This window comes from Dermochelys coriacea, chromosome 24, assembly GCF_009764565.3.
Source record: "Dermochelys coriacea isolate rDerCor1 chromosome 24, rDerCor1.pri.v4, whole genome shotgun sequence".
Classification (NCBI taxonomy): domain Eukaryota; kingdom Metazoa; phylum Chordata; order Testudines; family Dermochelyidae; genus Dermochelys; species Dermochelys coriacea.
In genome coordinates, this window is record NC_050091.1 from 15,563,306 (window position 1) to 15,586,290 (window position 22,985).

Consider the following 22,985-nt stretch of genomic DNA (forward strand, 5'->3'; position numbering starts at 1 on the left):
TACAGCAGCTACAGCAGCATAGCTACCACACTGAAGCTATACTCCATCCCATCCCCTGCAGCATGCAACCCACCAGCTACTGACCCCTCACAAAGGTATCTGACGAGCAGAGAGATTGTGATACCACATCACTAACTGCAAATACAGCTGAAGATAAGAGCAGGCTGTAGATTGTTCTGTAGACTTACGGCAGAAGGAGGCCGTTCTCCAGGCACTGACTGTGCCTCCTGCTGCCTGGCACGCGGCCGCGTAGGCCTGGAGGCTCTGGCAGAGGGTCTCTCTCGCCCCATTGGCAGCACACATGTCATAGAGACAATGGGTGAAATACTCGGCGGGGCTGACCAGCGAGTGACAGCCTCTGAAGGGACCTGATGTAGCTTTGATCAACCCGCAGGAGTTCTCGACCTGGTACGGCTTCGTCTGATCTGCATTGCAGACAGGGCACCTCTCACCACAGCCATCGGCGCACATGGCACCATCAATGGGCACCTTCCAGGAGGCCCCAAGCTCATCCACGTTCTGGGCGCTCTTCCCACTGGGCAGCAGGAAGTCATCGTTCTTGTCACTGTTGAAGTTGCCGCACAAGCCGCACACGTGTCCCTTGTAGGAGCTGGGGATGGAGACTAGGACATAATAGGAGGTGTCATAAAGGACTTGGAGGCCAGAGGCAGATTGGACAATGAGGTTGTTCCCCTCCTGGTTGATCTGAAGTTTCCCATTGTCCATAGCCAGTGGGAGAGTGCAGAGTTCCCCGTCCACCTGTGCCAATGAGAGGGAAATTCACCCGTCACTAGTGGGGACTCAGCAGCTGTGTCCTGGTTACACACACACACTATAGGCTACAATGAGAATAATGTCATAGACTTACCTTGACTTTCCACTTCCTTCCCCTCTCCATGGTGATGGTGTGACCATTAATGGAGACCACCACCATCCGTGCCACTGACACTTGGCCATTACCATAGCTCTCATTTTCTACCACCACGGAGAAGTTTGCCAGCCCAGCAACACTGCTGCAAACTCTGGCTAAGCTATAAGTGCAAGTGCCCTGGAAATCAAAGGCCCGTCCATCAAAGGTCAGATAGTGAGGGTCACCAGATGCTACACATTTGCCAAAGCCTGTGGCGTGGCAACCCAAGACTCCGTTCTCTACCCTGCACTGTTCGTTGGCTCCACAGGAGGCTTCCTGGCACTCAACGATCCCGTTGTCTTGGCACCGGCACCTCTCCCGGCAGGAGGCGCTGGCGTAGAACTCCTCTCCCTTCCTGTAGTACGTGCCCTGGTGCACGCAGCCGCACTGCGCGACGGGGACGCACCCGTCTCCGCTCAGGAGGAACCCGGCATCGCAGAAACACCCTTCGGCACAGGGGGCATCGCAGCCGTCCGGCGCCGAGAGCCCGTGGCAGGTGGCAGGGCAGCCGCTCCCACAGAGCTCGTAGTGGGAGTTACGGGGGCAGGTGGGGCCTGCAGGAGAAGATCAGAGGGAACATGCAGATGTGGGTGAGAGAAAGAAGAAATGTGCAGGTAAGTGGAAAGAAATCTCTCTATATTCCTATCACTTACAATAGGATTGTTCTGGGAGGTTGGGAGCCAGGACTCTTGGGTTCTATTCCTATTTCTGGGAGGGGAGTTGGGGGGGTGGGAGTCAGGACTCCTGGGTTGTATCCCAGATGTGGAAGGGCGGTCAGGTCAAGAGGGTTAAAGCAGTGCGGACTGGGAGCCAGGATTCCTGGGTTTTCTTTCCGACACTTGGAGGGGCGTTTGGTCTAGTGGTAAAAGCTGCAGACAAGGGGATGTGTTCCAAGTTGAATCCCAAATTCTGGCAGTGGGCTGCTGTGTATTGTTTAGGGACAGAGGACTGGGAGTCAGGACTCCTGGGTTCTGCTACTGGCTTCTCGTGTCACTCTGAGTAAATCACTTTAGTTCTCTCTGCCTCCGTTTTCCTGCACCCTGATGGGAAGGATGAATTGTGTTTGCAAAGTGTTTCCAACTCCTGGGAGAAAGGTGCTGGCAAGGGGACAGGATTACGTTACTACATAAAGTTAAAGCAGAGCCAAGGAGTGACCCTTACTGTCAGTGACACTGGAGGAAAACTACTGCAAGATAACTCTATAGAGCCATTGACATATGGCTGAGCTGTTCTGAGCCCACCCTGTAGAGGGCGCTGCACATGCACAATAGCCAGTGCATAAATTAGATTCAATTAGCAACACTCACTGCAGAATGAGGCCGATCTCCACTGCCCTATCCGGATGCCCCTGGCCTGGCAGGCCGTCACGTAGGCACCAATCGCATTGCAGAGAGCGTCACGGTGACCCTTGTACTGGCAGGTGTCAAAGATGCAGTCATCGAAAAAGGGGGCTGGGTCAATGGCCCTGTGGCACTCTCTGAATGGTCCGTCCCCTCTGGTGAGGACCCCGCAGTACCGGTTTTCCTTGTAGGGTTTTTTCTGAGCCTCACTGCAGACTGGGCAGTTCTTGGTGCAACCGTGTAAACACCCCGGGACCTCTCCCACCTTCCAGCTCTCTGCGAACAGGACGGCACTGGACGTCCGTCTCCCATTCCTCATGGTCAGGTCGTCCCCGGCCATTTGGTTGTTGTCACCGCACAGACCGCAGAGGGCGTTGGCGTAGGTGTTGGGCACTGTGACCCGGACCAGGCTGCTCCCATCGAAGGTCACCCTCAGGGCGAAGGCGGTCTTGATGAGGATGTGGGCTCCGCTGATGTAGGCCTGTAGCTTCTCCTCTTGGTAGAACGGCAGGTCCATGAAGACTCCATCCACCTGGAACAGATGTGGCAGGACTGGGGCTTAATTTTGAATGAACACCACCAGGAGGGGGCAGAGGATCGGGATGCAGGACTTGTGGATTCTATCCCCAGCTCTGAGAAAGTAGTGGTGTCTACAGGGGTAGAAATGGCAGGGCTGGGAGTCCGGACTCCTCTGTCCTAGTCATGGCTCTGCAAGGGCAGTGGAATAGGTGAGAGCAGGGGGGCTGAGAGTCAGGACTCTTGGGTTATACTCCTCGTTCTGGGAGGGGAGGGGAGTCTAGTGCTTAGAGCAGCGTAGAAGGATGGGTCTATCTGGAGCAGATGTGTCAGGGATAGTCAAGGTCTGAATTCCCAGTTACACTAAGATTCTTTCATGCCCCTTGACAGTGTAAATGCAATTTACTCCAACTCTGCACTGTCAGAGCAGTTTAAAGGGCCTTAGCGCAACAGAATTCAGGGTCAAATATCTTAGTAGAGGAAGCTTTTAGGGATGTTAATTAACAGGGCTAGCTCCCCAACTGGTTTCAATCAAAAATAACTCCATTGAAGTTAATGAGGCCAGATCCCCAGCTAAATGAACGAGTCAGCTGAATGCACCAGCAGTTACAATGGCATAACTACACTGATTGTGAGAAGAAAATCCTGCCGTATATATTCACAAAGAGGCACTCAGTTACTTCCCACACACCCACCACCAGCTCAGTGTACAATGGACGCAGGTCTCATTTCTGTAACTGGGAGAGAAATAATGGTTAATGTATCAACAGCAAGAATTCCTGCTCACAGCTCCCCGAGTAGTCCTGTGGCTCTCCGTCCCTACCTTGATCTTGCGGGGATATTGCTGGCTGACAGTGATGTTTCTGCCGTAGACCTCCAAGGTCACCGCTTTGGTGTAGGACACGGCCTTGCTGCCGCGATTGTTATTCTCCACCTTGATGTTAAATGGGGTGAGAGTGGGGTCCTCTGAGCAGACCCCAGCCAGCAGGTAGATGCAGGTGCCCATGAAATCGTACTTTTTCCCGTCAAAGGTGGTGTAGTGAGGGTCCCCGGAGGCCGTGCAGGTGGAGTAGCTGATTGGGGAGCAGCCACGGATCCCGTTGATCACGGCGCATCTCTCGCCAGCCTTGCAGTTGGTCTCCTGGCAAAGCACCATGCCCAAGCTGGGATCACATCTGCACCGAGAGCGGCAGTTCTCATCGGCCCAGAACTCCTCATTGGGTTTGTAGTAGCGGCCATTGTAGTCACAGCCACAGCTCCCCACCGGGACACACTGGCCGGCACTCAGGACGTAACCGTTGTCACACTGGCAGCTCTCCACGCAGGGCTCCCGGCAGGAGGAGTTGGCGGTTTGGTCGGAGCAGCTGGCTGGGCAGGCGTTCCCACAGGCCTCGTAGTGGCTGTTCTCAGGGCAGATTGGGACTGGAGGGGGTCAGAGAGGGAGAGATTTAACATCACAGGAAATGAACTAAAAACACCTGCTTAGATGCAGCAAGAGCCAGGGAGAAATTCTAATGTGCAATCGGCATCCTCTATATCACAGGCCCGATGTACAAGCAGCCACACTAAGGCCACCTCTGGAGTACAGCACAGGGAACAGCCCCGTTGGGCAAGGGAGTTTGCTAGCTGGGAGAGCAGGGAAATGCTCTCTTGGTACAGAAAATCCAAGAAGATCTGCAAAGTGCACCCTGAGCAGATGAGACCTCACTTCTCAAGGCCTCCTCTGGAGCCCCACCTACGCCAGAAGGGATCGGACTCAGCACACGTCCCGTGGAAGTGGAAAGGCTCAGGAGATCCTACTGTATTTTCAGGTAGTATTTCGGACGGGTCTCCTCTTTCCATCGCTTTCTGATCCATCCCTCTCTTCCAGCCGGTCCACCCACCAAACCCATCCCGCTTTTCTATTCTTCACTTACATCCCTCTTACACAATGCTGACCACCCCTTCTTTGAAGTGAGGAAGTGAGATTTTCTTTACTTTAGATTGTAATAAATCTTTGTCATTGCCTCCAGCTAATTGACGTGTACATCCAGGAATATCCATTTCTGTCTAATCTAGAACCTAATCCATTTCATGGATCCATCAGTCCCTCTGTCTCAGCATCTAATCTACCAATCTTTACCTCTAATTGACTTTGTCTCCCCGTGCACCTAATCCATTTATCCAACCGTTAAATCTCCTTATCTCTCTAGCCATCGAAACCACCTATCCATCTATTACACCCATTTCATCTCTCCATTCATTTTATCCACCTATCCTCCATTGAATCTATTTAATCCCCCAATCCATCTAATCGATCGACCAATCCATTAAACCTGTTTAATCTCCCTATCCATCTAATCCATCCTCCTAACAATATATTGAGACTCTTCCTTTCTCTAATCTAATCCAATCTATGAAAACCATGTGTCCATCTATTCTCAATCTAGCTAGTCTCTTATAGGGACTTCTCAAGCCCACATCCCCATGGTGTCTGGTTGTCAAGGTGCAGTATCTAGGCCTGGGGTCTGCCCTGACACTCCGCCAGAGGCCCACTCTCCTCAAGCAGCAGAGTATCTCTAGTCTAATTGCTGCTTTTCTCAATAAAAAAAACAAACCACCAAGCTCACCACAGCCAGATGGAGTCCTCCAGTCATAGACGGTGATGCCTTGTTTCTTGCAGATGGCTGCGTAGGCCTCCAGCGCCTGGCACAGGATGTTCTTGGCTCCCCCGTTCAGACACACGTCATAGATGCAGCTGTCAAAAATGTCCTCGGGGCTCACTTTGGGGTGACACTCTCTGAAGGGCCCTCCCGGTGCTTTGCTGATCAAACCACAGTATTCGTTGCCCCCGTAGATCTCTTTCCTGCTCTCATCACATGTTGGGCAGTTCCCTTGGCAATCATCCCAGCAGAAGGGGTCCCGGTCTTTGACTTTCCAGCTCCTGGCCCACTCCACGATGGAAGAGACTCGGGTCCCGTTGGGTGACGTCATGTCATCTCCACGGTTTTGGTTGAAGTTCCCACAAAGACCGCCCAGGGCCCTATAATAGCTGCTGGGGAGGGTGATGATCAGGTGCCAATTCCAGTCATACGACACCTGCAGACCAAAGTCTGTCTGCAGGATAGCACTGAGACCGCTCTGGTAGAGCTTGATTTTACCGTCTTCTAGGGTCACCGGCAAGTTGGTGGTCACGTCATTGATCTAGAGATAGGAGGAAAGAACCAACGGTTATTTCTCTTTTCATCTCACCTCTTACAAGAGTTCTGCTCCTCTGGGACAAGAAGCATTAGAAAGCTCGAATTAAGCACTTGAGTCCTCAGAGAAGATCAAATGTTCTCTGTCCAGGGGATCTGGCTGTGGAATGAATTCCCAGTGCAGATTAGATAAATCCAGAGTGTGACCTGGACTCCCCTTTAATAAAGCTTCCCGACAATAACAACAATGATATTCACAGCTTGAAACCAGCCCAACTCACCACAAAATCCTACATCAAGTAGAGATTTTTCTACTCCAAAAAGGAGAAAAGCCAGAAGCTCCATGGATTGGAGCAGGGAGTTTACTCTGATCAGTACATGTTATACAGAGGATGATTCGCTCCTACGGTGATGGGCGGCAGTACAAAACCAAAGAGCTAGAGAGAGAGTTGTGGAAGGAGGACAGGAACCACTTAGCCTGTGTGGCCTGGAGGGACCCCGTGACATGGGGAGACTGGTAGAACAAGAGTTCTGGGGGACCTAGGCTGACTGGGGGGATCCTATGTGGTCCATGGAGGCAAGATCGCCCAGGTGATTTGGGAGGGCCCAGCAGATCATATTAAATCGGTTCATTTCTCGCTTATTCAGTTCTCTTTTGGAATGCTGTCATTTTTGATCTTGTTTCTTTTCATGGCCACTTTTGAGATCACAAAAAGGGGATTTTCTTCATGATAATCTGGAAAAATTTCTATTTTAAAATTTCAAAGTATCACTCTTTTTTAAAAAAAAATACCTATTTCAAAATGAAGGACCTGATTCAGCTGAAATTCTTGAAAAAGAAACAAACAAAAGTACTGGCCCATTTGTATGAATGGAAGAAAAGAGAGGTTGACATTTTCCAAAAGAAAATTGGTCTTCAACCAGCATAGAGAGATAGATAGCTGTGTATGGGGATGGATCGATGGAAAAAAAGCAGATGTGTATAGTGATAGATTGAGAAATGGATTGATGTGTATGGGCTGGGTGGAGAGAAAGAGAGATGTGTATTGGGACAAACAGAGGGACGGATAGATGTGTATCCTGACCGATGGATTGACAGATTTATCTTGGAATGGATGGTAGCATGGATGCATATGTATGGGGAAGGATAGACAGAGATATAGACAGATGGGTATGCGGATGGATGCATGGATGGATGGATGGATGGATGGATAGATAGATAGATAGTGTATTGGCATGGATGTACAAATAGGGAGATATTTTTATTCCAAATGTAAGTTCTCCAATCATTTTTGCACTTTATACTCACTCTGATTTTCCCAACTTCCTTCTTGTAGATGGAGATGTTGTAGCCATAGACGTAGATGTTGGTCAGGCGCACGTAGGAGACAGCCTGGTTGCCCCCCCTGTTGTCGTTCTTCTCATCGATGGTGAAGGGCACCAGGGTGTTGTCGCTGCCGCAGTACTTGGCCAGGGTATAGGTGCAGGTGCCCTGGAAGTTGAAGTTCAGCCCATCGAAAGTGTGATAGTGCGGGTCCCCCCAGCCCCAGCAGGTTCCAATGAAGTTGGGAACACACATCGCACGGCCGTTCTTGACCTTGCACGTCTCCTTGGCCCGACATGTCAGGACTTTGCAGGGATCTGAAAGGAGAGAAATCCCAGCAATCCGTGAGTGAGGGCTCGGGGGGCAGGGGAGCTGGGTTCAGCACAGGCCACGTTACCCACCCAAAGCCATTCGGAAGAGGGGCCAACCAGATAGGAGTCAATGAGAGATGGTTTCCTGTAAAAGCTCTGCCTGAGTAGGGATTAAGTTAATAGCTCGAGTAAGGACCTCAACCTTTGACCAAAGCGGCAGGCCCAGAGGATACTTTTCTTTACCTCTTGACAGTCAAGTGCCTGGTCCAAAGCCCAGGAGAGAATCAATGACTTGATTTGACATACCCTGCCTCCCAGCCCATCAGCTCCAACCCAGAGAACACACCAGGTAACCTACCCCCACCCCTCCCAGAGCTGTGAATAGAACCCAGGAGTCCTGGCTCACAAACCTCCCTGCTCTAACCAATAGTCCCCACTCGCTTCCTAGATCTAAGGATGGAAACTCTACTCTGCGCCAGCTCCTCAGCTGTCCTGACTCCCCTGAGCCTGCTCTAATGACTCTCTATCTCTACGTTCGCCTCTCTTCTTGTTTAACTCTTGCACTCTCTTTCACCTCTGTTGATGCATTGCATGACTCCGTCTCTGATCTGACAGCTTTCATCGCTGGCGCAGCTGTGGGCTTCACAGGTCACCCCTTGGGCAGGAGTGCAGGTGCAGTTTTGCTGGCACTTGTTGGTCAGAACCGTCTCATTAGGCTGTTTGAAAAAAGGGAAAAGAACACAATGTAGCCCGGGCAAATGTACTTTTTCAGTGCGGAGATGTTCATTTACATGGAGGCCATATCTGGGACTAGAACTGCGTGTCTTATCTCCCAGTCCGCACCCGCTCTACTCCACTTGGCACGACTGCCTTCCCAGAGCTGGGGGGAGAACCGAGGGTCCTGACTTCCAGCTCCCTGCTCTAACCACTAGACTCCACTGCCCTTCCAGAGACACGGTTCATGGAACCAGTATTGTGCCATTAGTGCCTTTGGACAGAGATTCATGTATTGGCCACTGGCAGCTGACAATGGTCGGATCCAACATGGCTGAGGAGAGCGGGGCGTGAAGGAAGTGAATGGATAGGAGTTAATACCCCAGCAGGGGGCGGTACCTTGTAATATATCCCCTTCTTGTAGCACCCACAGCTCTGCAGAGCCACGCAGCCCTGGCCATCGAAGAGGAAGCCATCGTCGCACTGGCAGCCTTCGGCGCAGGTGTCTGGGCACTTCCTGGCATCGGTGATCCTGGCACAGGTGGTGGTGCAGAGGTCAGCACACACCTCGTAGTGACTGTTGACCGGGCAGCGCAGAGCTAAAGCAGAGAAAGAAGTAACTGATGGCTGGAGAGATCTCACCCCACAACTTAGAGCAGGGGCGGGCAAACTTTTTGGCCTGAGGGCCGCATCGGGTTTTGGAAATCGTATGGAGGGCCGGTTAGGGGAGGGGGGCTTGACCCGGCTGACACCCGCTATCCATGCCCCCCTGCTTCTGGCCCCTGGCCCTCTGCCCCCCGGACTCCTGCCCCATCCAACCTCCCCTGTTCCCTGACAGCCCCCTTGCGACTCCTGCCCCATCCAACCACCCCTTCTCCCTGTCCCCTGACTGCCCCTGGATCTCCCATCCCTGACTGACCTCCGCCTTCCCATCCAACCCCCCCCCTTCATGACTGCCCCCATTGAACCCCCCTGTTCCCTGCCCTCTGACCGCCCTGACCCATATCCACACCGCCACCCCCGACCACCACCTCGAACTCCCCTGCCCTCTATCCAACCCCCACGCTGCCTGGAGCACCGGTGGCTGGTGGCGCTACAGTCACGCTGTCTGGCTGGAGCCAGCCACACACCACACAGCACAGAGCTCCGGGTCAGGCCGGGATCTGCAGCTACACTGCCCCAGGAACTCACCCCCCTGCCGCCCAGAGCAAGGCGCCGGGCAAGCCTCCCGGGCCAGGAGCTCAGGGGCCAGGCAGGAGGGTCCCGCGGCCCAGGTGTGGCACACGGGCCGTAGTTTTCCCACCTCTGGCTCAGAAGAACAGACATGAAGGAGAGGAGAATCTGACAGGGACGAGAAGACCAGGTCACATTTATAAGGGAACATGACGTTGTTGGTTCCCACACAAAGGAGTCTCTGAAGAAGCCCAGAGATGAGCTACCTAGAATGATCTACTCTGGAATGAGATACCTAGAATCGCTGTTCCTGCCCCCCAGAGGGAGGGGAGCGAGTGGGACAGGCCCTTGTGCTACACCAGCATTGCGGCACTTACGGCAGAAGGAGGCGCTCCTCCAGGGCTGGATGGTGGCCCCGGCCTCTTGGCAGGCCGTCACGTAGCTGTGGATGCTCTGGCACAGGACCTGGGAGTCCCCATTGCCTAAGCACACATCATACAGGCAGTTGTTGAAATACACGCTGGGGCTGACCGTGTCGTGGCAGGAGGCGAAGGGGCCATCGGGGGCCGTGAGCAGCCCGCAGTAGTTGCGCTGTTTGAAGAACTCCTTCTTCGTCTCCTTGCAGACCGGGCAGCTCTTCCCGGCGCATCCGTCCTCACAGGCCGCCCCCGGGATCGGGACTTTCCAGGCGGAACCAAAGGCTGCCACGTTAGGGGCCGCGCTGCCATCGGGGAGCAGGAACTCGTCATCCCGACGCCTGTTGTAGTTCCCGCACAGGCCGCACGTCTGGCCTTGGTAGTTCCCCGGGACAGTGACTCTGGCATGGTAAACCAGGTCATAGCTCACGGTGAGGCCGAAGTCAGTTTGCACAAGGACGTTCCCGCCGTGCTGATATGCTCGGAGCTGCCCATCGGCCACGACCACAGGCAGGTTGTGGGACACCCCGTCCACCTGGAAGACACAGAGTATTCCCTGTGAACTGGGGGACTGGATGCTGTAGGGGTGGGCTATGGGCACAAGATAGGGTCTCAATGACACCTGGGCAAATCTGTTGCGACTCCACTGAACTCAATTAAATTATGGCCATTTCTGATCTCACTGACCCCAAGGGAAACCCAGGGTCACCTGTTCCAGTGTAATGGCATCAGGGCCCAATTCTGCTCTCAGATCCCTGGGTTTACTCTGCAATCATCCACTGAGCGTAATATGCTGAGGGATGGATTATGATCTCACTTGTGCCAGAGAAAATCCAGAGCGATTCTGCTTTCTTCAGTGGGATGCCTCTAGACTGGCACTGGTGCTAGTAAGGTCAGGATCAGAACCTGAATGTCTGACCCCTCCTGCCTGTGTGCTCCTAATGAGTGACCCAGGAGACAAGTGCCCCTTGCATTGCCACATCAGTGGGGCTGCCCCATTGCAGGAACATCTTGAGCAGGACTTACCATGACGAGCCCCTTTCTGTTCTGCAGCAGGGTGAGCGTGAGCCCGTAGACCTCCACGGACACCAGCTTGGTGACAGACACCTTGCCATTGCCCCAGGGCTTGTTCTCCACCTTCACGGAGAAGGATGTCAGGTTCCCGGCATCAGCGCAGGTCTTGGCCAGGATGTAGGTGCAGGTGCCTTGGAAATCGAAGGCGACTCCATCGAAGGAGAGGTAGTGGGGGTCTCCGGCAGCAGAACACGTTGCAGATCCGACAGGGTGGCATTTCCGGATGCCGTCCGCCACCTTGCACTGCTCGTTGGCTCCACAGGAGGCCTCGCGACACCGGACGACCCCGTTGTCTTGGCACCAGCACTGCTCCCGACAGGAGGCGCTGGCGAAGAACACCTCTCCCTTCCTGTAGTACGTGCCCTGGTGCACACAGCCGCACTGCGCAACGGGGACACACCTGTCTCCGCTCAGGAGGAACCCGGCATCGCAGAAACACCCTTCGGCACAGGGGGCATCGCAGCCGTCCGGCGCCGAGAGCCCGTGGCAGGTGGCAGGGCAGCCGCTCCCACAGAGCTCGTAGTGGAAGTTACTGGGGCAGGTGGGACCTGTAGGAGAAGGGCAGAGGGAACGTGCAGATGGCCGTGAGAGGAAGCTTCTTAAATTAATGCACCACCAGAAGAAAATGTGCCGGTATCACTTACGATAGTGTTGTTCGCGGGAACCGGGAGCCAAAACTCCTGGGTTCTAGTCATGGTTCAGGGAGGGAAGTGGGATTCCCTGCGTTAGAGCAGGGAGAGCTGGGAGCCAGGACTGCTAGGCTCTATCACTGGCTCTGGGGGGAAAGTGGCATCTAGTGGTTAAAAGCAGGGGAGTTTAGAACTCAGGACTCCTGGGTTCTATTCCTTGCTGTGAGCAGCCAAAGGGATCTAGCAAATCAGAGCTGGAGGGCTTGCCATCAGGTTTCCTGGGTTCTATTGCCAGCTCTGGGAAGGGATTAGGATCTACTAGCTTAGTCACAGAACGGCTGAGAGTCAGGACCCCGGGGTTTTCTTTCTGACTCTTGGAGGGGCGTTTGGTCTAGTGGTAAGAGCTGCAGACAAGGGGACGTGTTCCAAGTTGAGTCCCAAATTGTGGAGTGGGCTGCTGTGTATTGTTTAGTGATGGAGGACTGAGAGTCAGGATAAGTGGGTTTTGCCACTGGCTTCCCGGGTGACTCTGAGTTACTTGCTTTAGTTCTTTCTGCGTCCGTTTTCCTGCACCCTGACAGGAAGGACGACTAGTGGGTTGGACTAGATGACCTACTGAGGTCCCTTCCAACGCTGATATTCTATGGTTTTATGATTCTAGTGTTTGCAAAGTATTTCCAACCCCTGGGAGACAGGTGCCAGCAAGGGGACAGCATTACGTTGCTATAGCACAAAGATAAAGCAAAGCTGAGTAGGTGACCTTTACGTTTGGCAACACTACTGCAAGCTGATAAGTGTGTAAGGCCAGAGACACACGGCTAAGCCCTTCTGAGCCGCCTGCAGAGGGTGCTGCACATGGAGACTAACCAGTCCTTAAAGCAGATTCTAGTAGGCGACACTCACTGCAGAATGAGGCCGATCTCCACTGCCCTATCCGGATGCCCCTGGCCTGGCAGGCTGTCACGTAGGCGCTGATCGCACTGCAGAGAGCATCCCGGAGGCCCTTGTACTGGCAGGTGTCAAAGACGCAGTCGTTGAAGAAAGGGGCTGGGTCGATGACTCCGTGGCACTCTCTGAACGGTCCGTCCCCTCTGGTGATGACCCCGCAGTACCGATCTCCCTTGTAGGGTTGTCTCTGAGCCTCACTGCAGACCAGGCACTTCCCGGTGCAGCTGTCTGAGCAGCCCGGGACCTCCCCCACCTTCCAGCTCTCTGCAAACCGGATGGCGTTGGCTGCCCGTCTCCCGTCTCTCATGGTCAGGTCGTCACTGGCAGTTTGGTTGTTGTCACCGCACAGGCCACAAAGGGCGTTGGCGTAGGTGTTGGGCACAGTGACCCGGACCAGGCTCCCGTCGAAGGACACCCTCAGCGCGAAGGCGGTCTTCATGAGGACTTGGGCTCCGCTGATGTAGGCCTGTAGCTTCTCCTCATGGTAGAAAGGCAGGGCCACAAAGACTCCGTCCACCTGGAACAGACGCGGCAGGGCCGGGGGTTCATTTTGAATGAATACTGTAGGAAGAAGGTGGGGACCCAGGACTCCTGGGTTTTATTCCTGGCTCGGGGAGGGCTGGGGAAGGGAAGGGAAGAAATGGGGTGGGGCCTAGTAGCTTTGAGCAGGGGAGGCTGGGAGCCAGGACTCCTGGGTTCTATCCCCAGTTTTGGGAGAGGAGTGAGATCTGGTGGGTTAGAGCGAGGGGGATGGGAATCAGGATTCCTGGCTCCTATCCTCAACTCTGGGAGGGCAGTAGTTGGAGCACGGCGGCTGGGAGCCAGGACTCCTGGGTTCTATCCCCAGCTGTCTATCTGGAACACACGTCTTGGGGATGGTCTGAATTCCCAATTACTTTACACTAGTAAATTAGTGCTCAGTATCACTATTGCTCCGGGGTGTGAAAAGTCCACACTCCTGACCCATGCAGTTAAACTGACCTAACCCCTGCTGTAGACATTGCTAGGTCAACGGGACAATTCTCCTGTCAACCTAGCTAGTGCCTCCTGTGAAGGTGTCTTACCTACCCCAGTGGGAGAACTCCTGCCATTGGCATTGGGAGCATCTTCACTGAAGCACATCAGTGCTGTAGCTACGGCAATTCCATTGTGCCACATTAGCCGTTTATTTGTAAACAGCCCTTGGGCAGCGTAAATGCAATTGACTCCAACTTTCTGCTGTCAGATACCTGGAAAGGGCCTTAGCGCAACGGAAGTCAAGATCAAGTACTTTAGTGGAGGAAGCTTTTAGGGTGTTGACTCCTCTGGAGTCAATGGGGCCAGATCCCCAGCTGGTGTGAATTGGCCATAGCTCCTGTGGAGGGAATGGGACCCGATTCCCAGCTAAATGAGTGAGTCAACTGAATGCACAGCAGTTACAGTGGCATAACGGCCCTTATTGGGAGGAGAAAATCCTGCCGTATATATTCACAAAGAGGCACTCAGTTACTTCCCACACACCCACCACCAGCTCAGTGTACAATGGACGCAAGTCTCATTTCTGCAACAGGGAGAGAAATAATGGTTAATGTATCAACAGCAAGAATTCCTGCTCACAGCTCCCCGAGTAGTCCTGTGGCTCTCCGTCCCTACCTTGATCTTGCGGGGATATTGCTGGCTGACAGTGATGTTTCTGCCGTAGACCTCCAAGGTCACCGCTTTGGTGTAGGACACGGCCTTGCTGCCGCGATTGTTATTCTCCACCTTGATGTTAAATGGGGTGAGAGTGGGGTCCTCTGAGCAGACCCCAGCCAGCAGGTAGGTGCAGGTGCCCATGAAATCGTACTTTTTCCCGTCAAAGGTGGTGTAGTGAGGGTCCCCGGAGGCCGTGCAGGTGGAGTAGCTGATTGGGGAGCAGCCACGGATCCCGTTGATCACGGCGCATCTCTCGCCAGCCTTGCAGTTGGTCTCCTGGCAAAGCACCATGCCCAAGCTGGGATCACATCTGCACCGAGAGCGGCAGTTCTCATCGGCCCAGAACTCCTCGTTGGGTTTGTAGTAGCGGCCATTGTAGTCACAGCCACAGCTCCCCACCGGGACACACTGGCCGGCACTCAGGACGTAACCGTTGTCACACTGGCAGCTCTCCACGCAGGGCTCCCGGCAGGAGGAGTTGGCGGTTTGGTCGGAGCAGCTGGCTGGGCAGGCGTTCCCACAGGCCTCGTAGTGGCTGTTCTCAGGGCAGATTGGGACTGGAGGGGGTCAGAGAGGGAGAGATTTAACATCACAGGAAATGAACTAAAAACACCTGCTTAGATGCAGCAAGAGCCAGGGAGAAATTCTAATGTGCAATCGGCATCCTCTATATCACAGGCCCGATGTACAAGCAGCCACACTAAGGCCACTCTGGAGTACAGCACAGGGAACAGCCCCGTTGGGCAAGGGAGTTTGCTAGCTGGGAGAGCAGGGAAATGCTCTCTTGGTACAGAAAATCCAAGAAGATCTGCAAAGTGCACCCTGAGCAGATGAGACCTCACTTCTCAAGGCCTCCTCTGGAGCCCCACCTACGCCAGAAGGGATCGGACTCAGCACACGTCCCGTGGAAGTGGAAAGGCTCAGGAGATCCTACTGTATTTTCAGGTAGTATTTCGGACGGGTCTCCTCTTTCCATCGCTTTCTGATCCATCCCTCTCTTCCAGCCGGTCCACCCACCAAACCCATCCCGCTTTTCTATTCTTCACTTACATCCCTCTTACACAATGCTGACCACCCCTTCTTTGAAGTGAGGAAGTGAGATTTTCTTTACTTTAGATTGTAATAAATCTTTGTCATTGCCTCCAGCTAATTGACGTGTACATCCAGGAATATCCATTTCTGTCTAATCTAGAACCTAATCCATTTCATGGATCCATCAGTCCCTCTGTCTCAGCATCTAATCTACCAATCTTTACCTCTAATTGACTTTGTCTCCCCGTGCACCTAATCCATTTATCCAACCGTTAAATCTCCTTATCTCTCTAGCCATCGAAACCACCTATCCATCTATTACACCCATTTCATCTCTCCATTCATTTTATCCACCTATCCTCCATTGAATCTATTTAATCCCCCAATCCATCTAATCGATCGACCAATCCATTAAACCTGTTTAATCTCCCTATCCATCTAATCCATCCTCCTAACAATATATTGAGACTCTTCCTTTCTCTAATCTAATCCAATCTATGAAAACCATGTGTCCATCTATTCTCAATCTAGCTAGTCTCTTATAGGGACTTCTCAAGCCCACATCCCCATGGTGTCTGGTTGTCAAGGTGCAGTATCTAGGCCTGGGGTCTGCCCTGACACTCCGCCAGAGGCCCACTCTCCTCAAGCAGCAGAGTATCTCTAGTCTAATTGCTGCTTTTCTCAATAAAAAAACAAACCACCAAGCTCACCACAGCCAGATGGAGTCCTCCAGTCATAGACGGTGATGCCTTGTTTCTTGCAGATGGCTGCGTAGGCCTCCAGCGCCTGGCACAGGATGTTCTTGGCTCCCCCGTTCAGACACACGTCATAGATGCAGCTGTCAAAAATGTCCTCGGGGCTCACTTTGGGGTGACACTCTCTGAAGGGCCCTCCCGGTGCTTTGCTGATCAAACCACAGTATTCGTTGCCCCCGTAGATCTCTTTCCTGCTCTCATCACATGTTGGGCAGTTCCCTTGGCAATCATCCCAGCAGAAGGGGTCCCGGTCTTTGACTTTCCAGCTCCTGGCCCACTCCACGATGGAAGAGACTCGGGTCCCGTTGGGTGACGTCATGTCATCTCCACGGTTTTGGTTGAAGTTCCCACAAAGACCGCCCAGGGCCCTATAATAGCTGCTGGGGAGGGTGATGATCAGGTGCCAATTCCAGTCATACGACACCTGCAGACCAAAGTCTGTCTGCAGGATAGCACTGAGACCGCTCTGGTAGAGCTTGATTTTACCGTCTTCTAGGGTCACCGGCAAGTTGGTGGTCACGTCATTGATCTAGAGATAGGAGGAAAGAACCAACGGTTATTTCTCTTTTCATCTCACCTCTTACAAGAGTTCTGCTCCTCTGGGACAAGAAGCATTAGAAAGCTCGAATTAAGCACTTGAGTCCTCAGAGAAGATCAAATGTTCTCTGTCCAGGGGATCTGGCTGTGGAATGAATTCCCAGTGCAGATTAGATAAATCCAGAGTCTGACCTGGACTCCCCTTTAATAAAGCTTCCCGACAATAACAACAATGATATTCACAGCTTGAAACCAGCCCAACTCACCACAAAATCCTACATCAAGTAGAGATTTTTCTACTCCAAAAAGGAGAAAAGCCAGAAGCTCCATGGATTGGAGCAGGGAGTTTACTCTGATCAGTACATGTTATACAGAGGATGATTCGCTCCTACGGTGATGGGCGGCAGTACAAAACCAAAGAGCTAGAGAGAGAGTTGTGGAAGGAGGACAGGAACTACTTAGCCTGTGTGGCCTGGAGGGACCCCGTGACATGGGGAGACTGGTAGAACAAGAGTTCTGGGGGACCTAGGCTGACTGGGGGGATCCTATGTGGTCCATGGAGGCAAGATCGCCCAGGTGATTTGGGAGGGCCCAGCAGATCATATTAAATCGGTTCATTTCTCGCTTATTCAGTTCTCTTTTGGAATGCTGTCATTTTTTATCTTGTTTCTTTTCATGGCCACTTTTGAGATCACAAAAAGGGGATTTTCTTCATGATAATCTGGAAAAATTTCTATTTTAAAATTTCAAAGTATCACTCTTTTTTAAAAAAAATACCTATTTCAAAATGAAGGACCTGATTCAGCTGAAATTCTTGAAAAAGAAACAAACAAAAGTACTGGCCCATTTGTACGAATGGAAGAAAAGAGAGGTTGACATTTTCCAAAAGAAAATTGGTCTTCAACCAGCATAGAGAGATAGATAGCTGTGTATGGGGATGGATCGATGGAAAAAAAGCAGATGTGTATAGTGATAGATTGAGAAATGGATTGATGTGTATGGGCTGGGTGGAGAGAAAGAGAGATGTGTATTGGGACAAACAGAGGGACGGATAGATGTGTATCCTGACCGATGGATTGACAGATTTATCTTGGAATGGATGGTAGCATGGATGCATATGTATGGGGAAGGATAGACAGAGATATAGACAGATGGGTATGCGGATGGATGGATGGATAGATAGATGTGTATTGGCATGGATGTACAAATAGGGAGATATTTTTATTCCAAATGTAAGTTCTCCAATCATTTTTGCACTTTATACTCACTCTGATTTTCCCAACTTCCTTCTTGTAGATGGAGATGTTGTAGCCATAGACGTAGATGTTGGTCAGGCGCACGTAGGAGACAGCCTGGTTGCCCCCCCTGTTGTCGTTCTTCTCATCGATGGTGAAGGGCACCAGGGTGTTGTCGCTGCCGCAGTACTTGGCCAGGGTATAGGTGCAGGTGCCCTGGAAGTTGAAGTTCAGCCCATCGAAAGTGTGATAGTGCGGGTCCCCCCAGCCCCAGCAGGTTCCAATGAAGTTGGGAACACACATCGCACGGCCGTTCTTGACCTTGCACGTCTCCTTGGCCCGACATGTCAGGACTTTGCAGGGATCTGAAAGGAGAGAAATCCCAGCAATCCGTGAGTGAGGGCTCGGGGGGCAGGGGAGCTGGGTTCAGCACAGGCCACGTTACCCACCCAAAGCCATTCGGAAGAGGGGCAACCAGATAGGAGTCAATGAGAGATGGTTTCCTGTAAAAGCTCTGCCTGAGTAGGATTAAGTTAATAGCTCGAGTAAGGACCTCAACCTTTGACCAAAGCGGCAGGCCCAGAGGATACTTTTCTTTACCTCTTGACAGTCAAGTGCCTGGTCCAAAGCCCAGGAGAGAATCAATGACTTGATTTGACATATCCTGCCTCCCAGCCCATCAGCTCCAACCCAGAGAACACACCAGGTAACCTACCCCCACCCCTCCCAGAGCTGTGAATAGAACCCAGGAGTCCTGGCTCACAAACCTCCCTGCTCTAACCAATAGTCCCCACTCGCTTCCTAGATCTAAGGATGGAAACTCTACTCTGCGCCAGCTCCTCAGCTGTCCTGACTCCCCTGGCCTGCTCTAATGACTCTCTATCTCTACGTTCGCCTCTCTTCTTGTTTAACTCTTGCACTCTCTTTCACCTCTGTTGATGCATTGCATGACTCCGTCTCTGATCTGACAGCTTTCATCGCTGGCGCAGCTGTGGGCTTCACAGGTCACCCCTTGGGCAGGAGTGCAGGTGCAGTTTTGCTGGCACTTGTTGGTCAGAACCGTCTCATTAGGCTGTTTGAAAAAAGGGAAAAGAACACAATGTAGCCCGGGCAAATGTACTTTTTCAGTGCGGAGATGTTCATTTACATGGAGGCCATATCTGGGACTAGAACTGCGTGTCTTATCTCCCAGTCCGCACCCGCTCTACTCCACTTGGCACGACTGCCTTCCCAGAGCTGGGGGGAGAACCGAGGGTCCTGACTTCCAGCTCCCTGCTCTAACCACTAGACTCCACTGCCCTTCCAGAGACACGGTTCATGGAACCAGTATTGTGCCATTAGTGCCTTTGGACAGAGATTCATGTATTGGCCACTGGCAGCTGACAATGGTCGGATCCAACATGGCTGAGGAGAGCGGGGCGTGAAGGAAGTGAATGGATAGGAGTTAATACCCCAGCAGGGGGCGGTACCTTGTAATATATCCCCTTCTTGTAGCACCCACAGCTCTGCAGAGCCACGCAGCCCTGGCCATCGAAGAGGAAGCCATCGTCGCACTGGCAGCCTTCGGCGCAGGTGTCTGGGCACTTCCTGGCATCGGTGATCCTGGCACAGGTGGTGGTGCAGAGGTCAGCACACACCTCGTAGTGACTGTTGGCCGGGCAGCGCAGAGCTAAAGCAGAGAAAGAAGTAACTGATGGCTGGAGAGATCTCACCCCACAACTTAGAGCAGGGGCGGGCAAACTTTTTGGCCTGAGGGCCGCATCGGGTTTTGGAAATCGTATGGAGGGCCGGTTAGGGGAGGGGGGCTTGACCCGGCTGACACCCGCTATCCATGCCCCCCTGCTTCTGGCCCCTGGCCCTCTGCCCCCCGGACTCCTGCCCCATCCAACCTCCCCTGTTCCCTGACAGCCCCCTTGCGACTCCTGCCCCATCCAACCACCCCTTCTCCCTGTCCCCTGACTGCCCCTGGATCTCCCATCCCTGACTGACCTCCGCCTTCCCATCCAACCCCCCCCTTCATGACTGCCCCCATTGAACCCCCCTGTTCCCTGCCCTCTGACCGCCCTGACCCATATCCACACCGCAACCCCAGACCACCACCTCGAACTCCCCTGCCCTCTATCCAACCCCCGCGCTGCCTGGAGCACCGGTGGCTGGTGGCGCTACAGCCACGCTGTCTGGCTGGAGCCAGCCACACACCACACAGCACAGAGCTCCGGGTCAGGCCGGGATCTGCAGCTACACTGCCCCAGGAACTCACCCCCCTGCCGCCCAGAGCAAGGCGCCGGGCAAGCCTCCCGGGCCAGGAGCTCAGGGGCCGGGCAGGTCCCGTGGCCTGGTGTGGCCCATGGGCCGTAGTTTTCCCACCTCTGGCTCAGAAGGACTGACATGAAGGAGAGGAGAATCTGATAGGGACGAGAACCAGGTCACCTTTATAAGGGAACATGAAGTTGTTGGTTCCCACAAAGGAGCTCTGAAGAAGCCCAGAGGACTGGAATGGGATACCTAGAATCGCTGTCCCCGCCCCTCAGAGCTAAGGGAGCGAGTGAGACAGGCCCTTGTTGTACACCAGCGTTGCAGCACTTACGGCAGAAGGAGGCGCTCCTCCAGGGCTGGATGGTGGCCCCGGCCTCTTGGCAGGCCGTCACGTAGCTGTGGATGCTCTGGCACAGGACCTGGGAGTCCCCATTGCCTAAGCACACATCATACAGGCAGTTGTTGAAATACACGCTGGGGCTGACCGTGTCGTGGCAGGAGGCGAAGGGGCCATCGGGGGCCGTGAGCAGCCCGCAGTAGTTGCGCTGTTTGAAGAACTCCTTCTTCGTCTCCTTGCAGACCGGGCAGCTCTTCCCGGCGCATCCGTCCTCACAGGCCGCCCCCGGGATCGGGACTTTCCAGGCGGAACCAAAGGCTGCCACGTTAGGGGCCGCGCTGCCATCGGGGAGCAGGAACTCGTCATCCTGACGCCTGTTGTAGTTCCCGCACAGGCCGCACGTCTGGCCTTGGTAGTTCCCCGGGACAGTGACTCTGGCATGGTAAACCAGGTCATAGCTCACGGTGAGGCCGAAGTCAGTTTGCACAAGGACGTTCCCGCCGTGCTGATATGCTCGGAGCTGCCCATCGGCCACGACCACAGGCAGGTTGTGGGACACCCCGTCCACCTGGAAGACACAGAGTATTCCCTGTGAACTGGGGGACTGGATGCTGTAGGGGTGGGCTATGGGCACAAGATAGGGTCTCAATGACACCTGAGCAAATCTGTACTGATTCCACTGAACTCAACTAATTTATGACCATTTCTGATCTCACTGACCCCAAGGGAAATCCAGGGTCACCTGTTCCAGTGTAATGGCATCAGGGCCCGATTCTGATCTCAGATCCCTGGGTTTACTCTGCAATCATCCGCTGAGCACAATGAGCTGAGGGCTGGATTATGATCTCACTTGTCCCAGAGAAAATCCAGAGCGATTCTGCTTTCTTCAGTGGGATGCCTCTAGACTTGCACTGGTGCCAGTAAGGTCAGGATCAGAACCTGAATGTCTGACCCCTCCTGCCTGTGTGCTCCTAATGAGTGACCCAGGAGACAAGTGCCCCTTGCTTTGCCACGTTAGTGGGGCTGCCCATTGCAGGGTTCAGCCCCATGGGAATATCTTGAGCAGGACTTACCATGATGAGCCCCTTCTTGTTCTGCAGCAGGGTGAGCGTGAGCCCGTAGACCTCCACGGACACCAGCTTGGTGACAGACACCTTGCCATTGCCCCAGGGCTTGTTCTCCACCTTCACGGAGAAGGATGTCAGGTTCCCGGCATCAGTGCAGGTCTTGGCCAGGATGTAGGTGCAGGTGCCTTGGAAATCAAAGGCGACCCCATCGAAGGAGAGGTAGTGGGGGTCTCCAGCAGCAGAACACGTTGCGGATCCGACAGGCTGGCATTGCCGGATACCATTCACCAGCTTGCACTCCTCATTAGGGCGGCAGGACAACCCCTTACATACCACGTCTCCGCTGGCCTGGCACACACACTGCTCCTGGCATGTTGGGTGGAAGGTCTCCCCAGCCTTATAATAAAATCCCAGGTAGACACAGCCACACTGGGATATAGGGACACACTCATCACCGCTGAGCACAAAGCCCTCATCACACACGCAACCTTCCCAGCACTGGGCCGAGCACTGAACTGGGGCATAGAGGCTGCTGCAGGTCGACTGGCAGCCGTGGGCGCAGACCTCGTAGTGGCTGTTTTGGGCACAGGAGAGACCTGCCATTGAGACAACAAGACGTTAGCATTTCAAAAAAGAAGACTAGATGGATTCTGAACTATGTAACAATGTAAGGGCTGGAGAAGGGAGCCTGATGTCAGCCCTGGAGAATGGAGTCTGTTGGGTGCAGTATAGGAAGCTGCCGAGCAAAATTCCTTCATACTGTGCCTTGCCAGTATGTCGTTGCAGGACCCCTTGAGAGAGAAGAGTTCAGTCTCCATGGCCCGTTCAGCTCTTGACCTTTTCTAACACTGGCAGCTCAGGTGTATTTATTTCCAGTTATTACCGTGAGCTCTGTGACAGGCTCATTTGTACAATAAGGACCTGCATGAGATTCACATGCTCGTGAAATACAGGCCCTATATCCCATTCCCTGGACAACCCACACTGAGTCAACTTCTCGCCCCCAGGCAGGGCCTGGATTGGAATTCGCACCCTCCTGGATACAGGCCCCAAATTCCAATTCCCTGCCCGTGAGCCAGTCCATTCCCCTGTCTTGGGGTCAGATCAGAGCTGGTGCCCCCTAGAGGGGAAAAGCCCCATATTCTCTCCCATGCCCACCCTGAGCTGGCCAGTCCCCCCACCTTGGGGCTAGATCAGAGCCCGGATCTGCTAGGGTAGAAACAGCTCATATCCCCTTCCCTGAACACCAACCAACTTGTCTTGCCCTTGAGGAAAGACCCTGTTTTCTTTCCCTCGTGCATTAACTTTCATCCCAGAAGACAGTCCCAAGCTGCTTCCACTTACTGCAGAAGGAATTGGTCCTCCAGGCATATATAGTCACCCCGGCGGCCTGGCAGGCTGCAGCATAGCTAGTTATAAGCTGGCATATCACAGCTTGTTGGCCTTTGAAGAAGCAATAGTCGTACACGCAGTCTTGGAAGTAGCCCGCAGGGTCGACTTTGCTGTGACACTCTCGGAAGGGGCCACTCTTATCTAAGAGGATCCCGCACTCCCCATTCAT

At 53.4% G+C, this 22,985-nt stretch overlaps 1 protein-coding gene across 1 annotated transcript; it reads right to left on the minus strand.

Moving 5' to 3' along the window:
- Window positions 1–87: 87 nt before the first annotated feature.
- On the minus strand, window positions 88–22,985 carry LOC122457435 (IgGFc-binding protein-like). Its single transcript, XM_043502310.1, has 19 exons — window positions 22,769–22,985; window positions 21,431–22,020; window positions 20,352–20,925; window positions 19,234–19,433; window positions 18,695–18,836; window positions 17,798–18,129; window positions 15,948–16,521; window positions 14,164–14,762; window positions 12,487–13,048; window positions 10,907–11,502; window positions 9,842–10,415; window positions 8,691–8,890; window positions 8,152–8,293; window positions 7,252–7,583; window positions 5,376–5,949; window positions 3,590–4,188; window positions 2,218–2,782; window positions 869–1,464; window positions 88–759 (listed from the first exon to the last, which is right to left on the minus strand). Exons 1-19 carry the CDS (start codon window positions 22,983–22,985, stop codon window positions 88–90), a joined length of 8,640 nt encoding a protein of 2,879 aa, XP_043358245.1.

Excerpts from the sequence above, each read along its gene's own strand:
- LOC122457435 (XM_043502310.1), bottom strand. The coding sequence starts at position 22,985 with ATGAATGGGGAGTGCGGGATCCTCTTAGATAAGAGTGGCCCCTTCCGA. Across the intron at positions 16,522-17,797 it reads AGGAAGTTGGGAAAATCAGA|ATCAATGACGTGACCACCAA; the intron begins GTGAGTATAAAG and ends TCCTATCTCTAG. Across the intron at positions 11,503-12,486 it reads GAGATCGGCCTCATTCTGCA|GTCCCACCTGCCCCAGTAAC; the intron begins GTGAGTGTCGCC and ends CTTCTCCTACAG.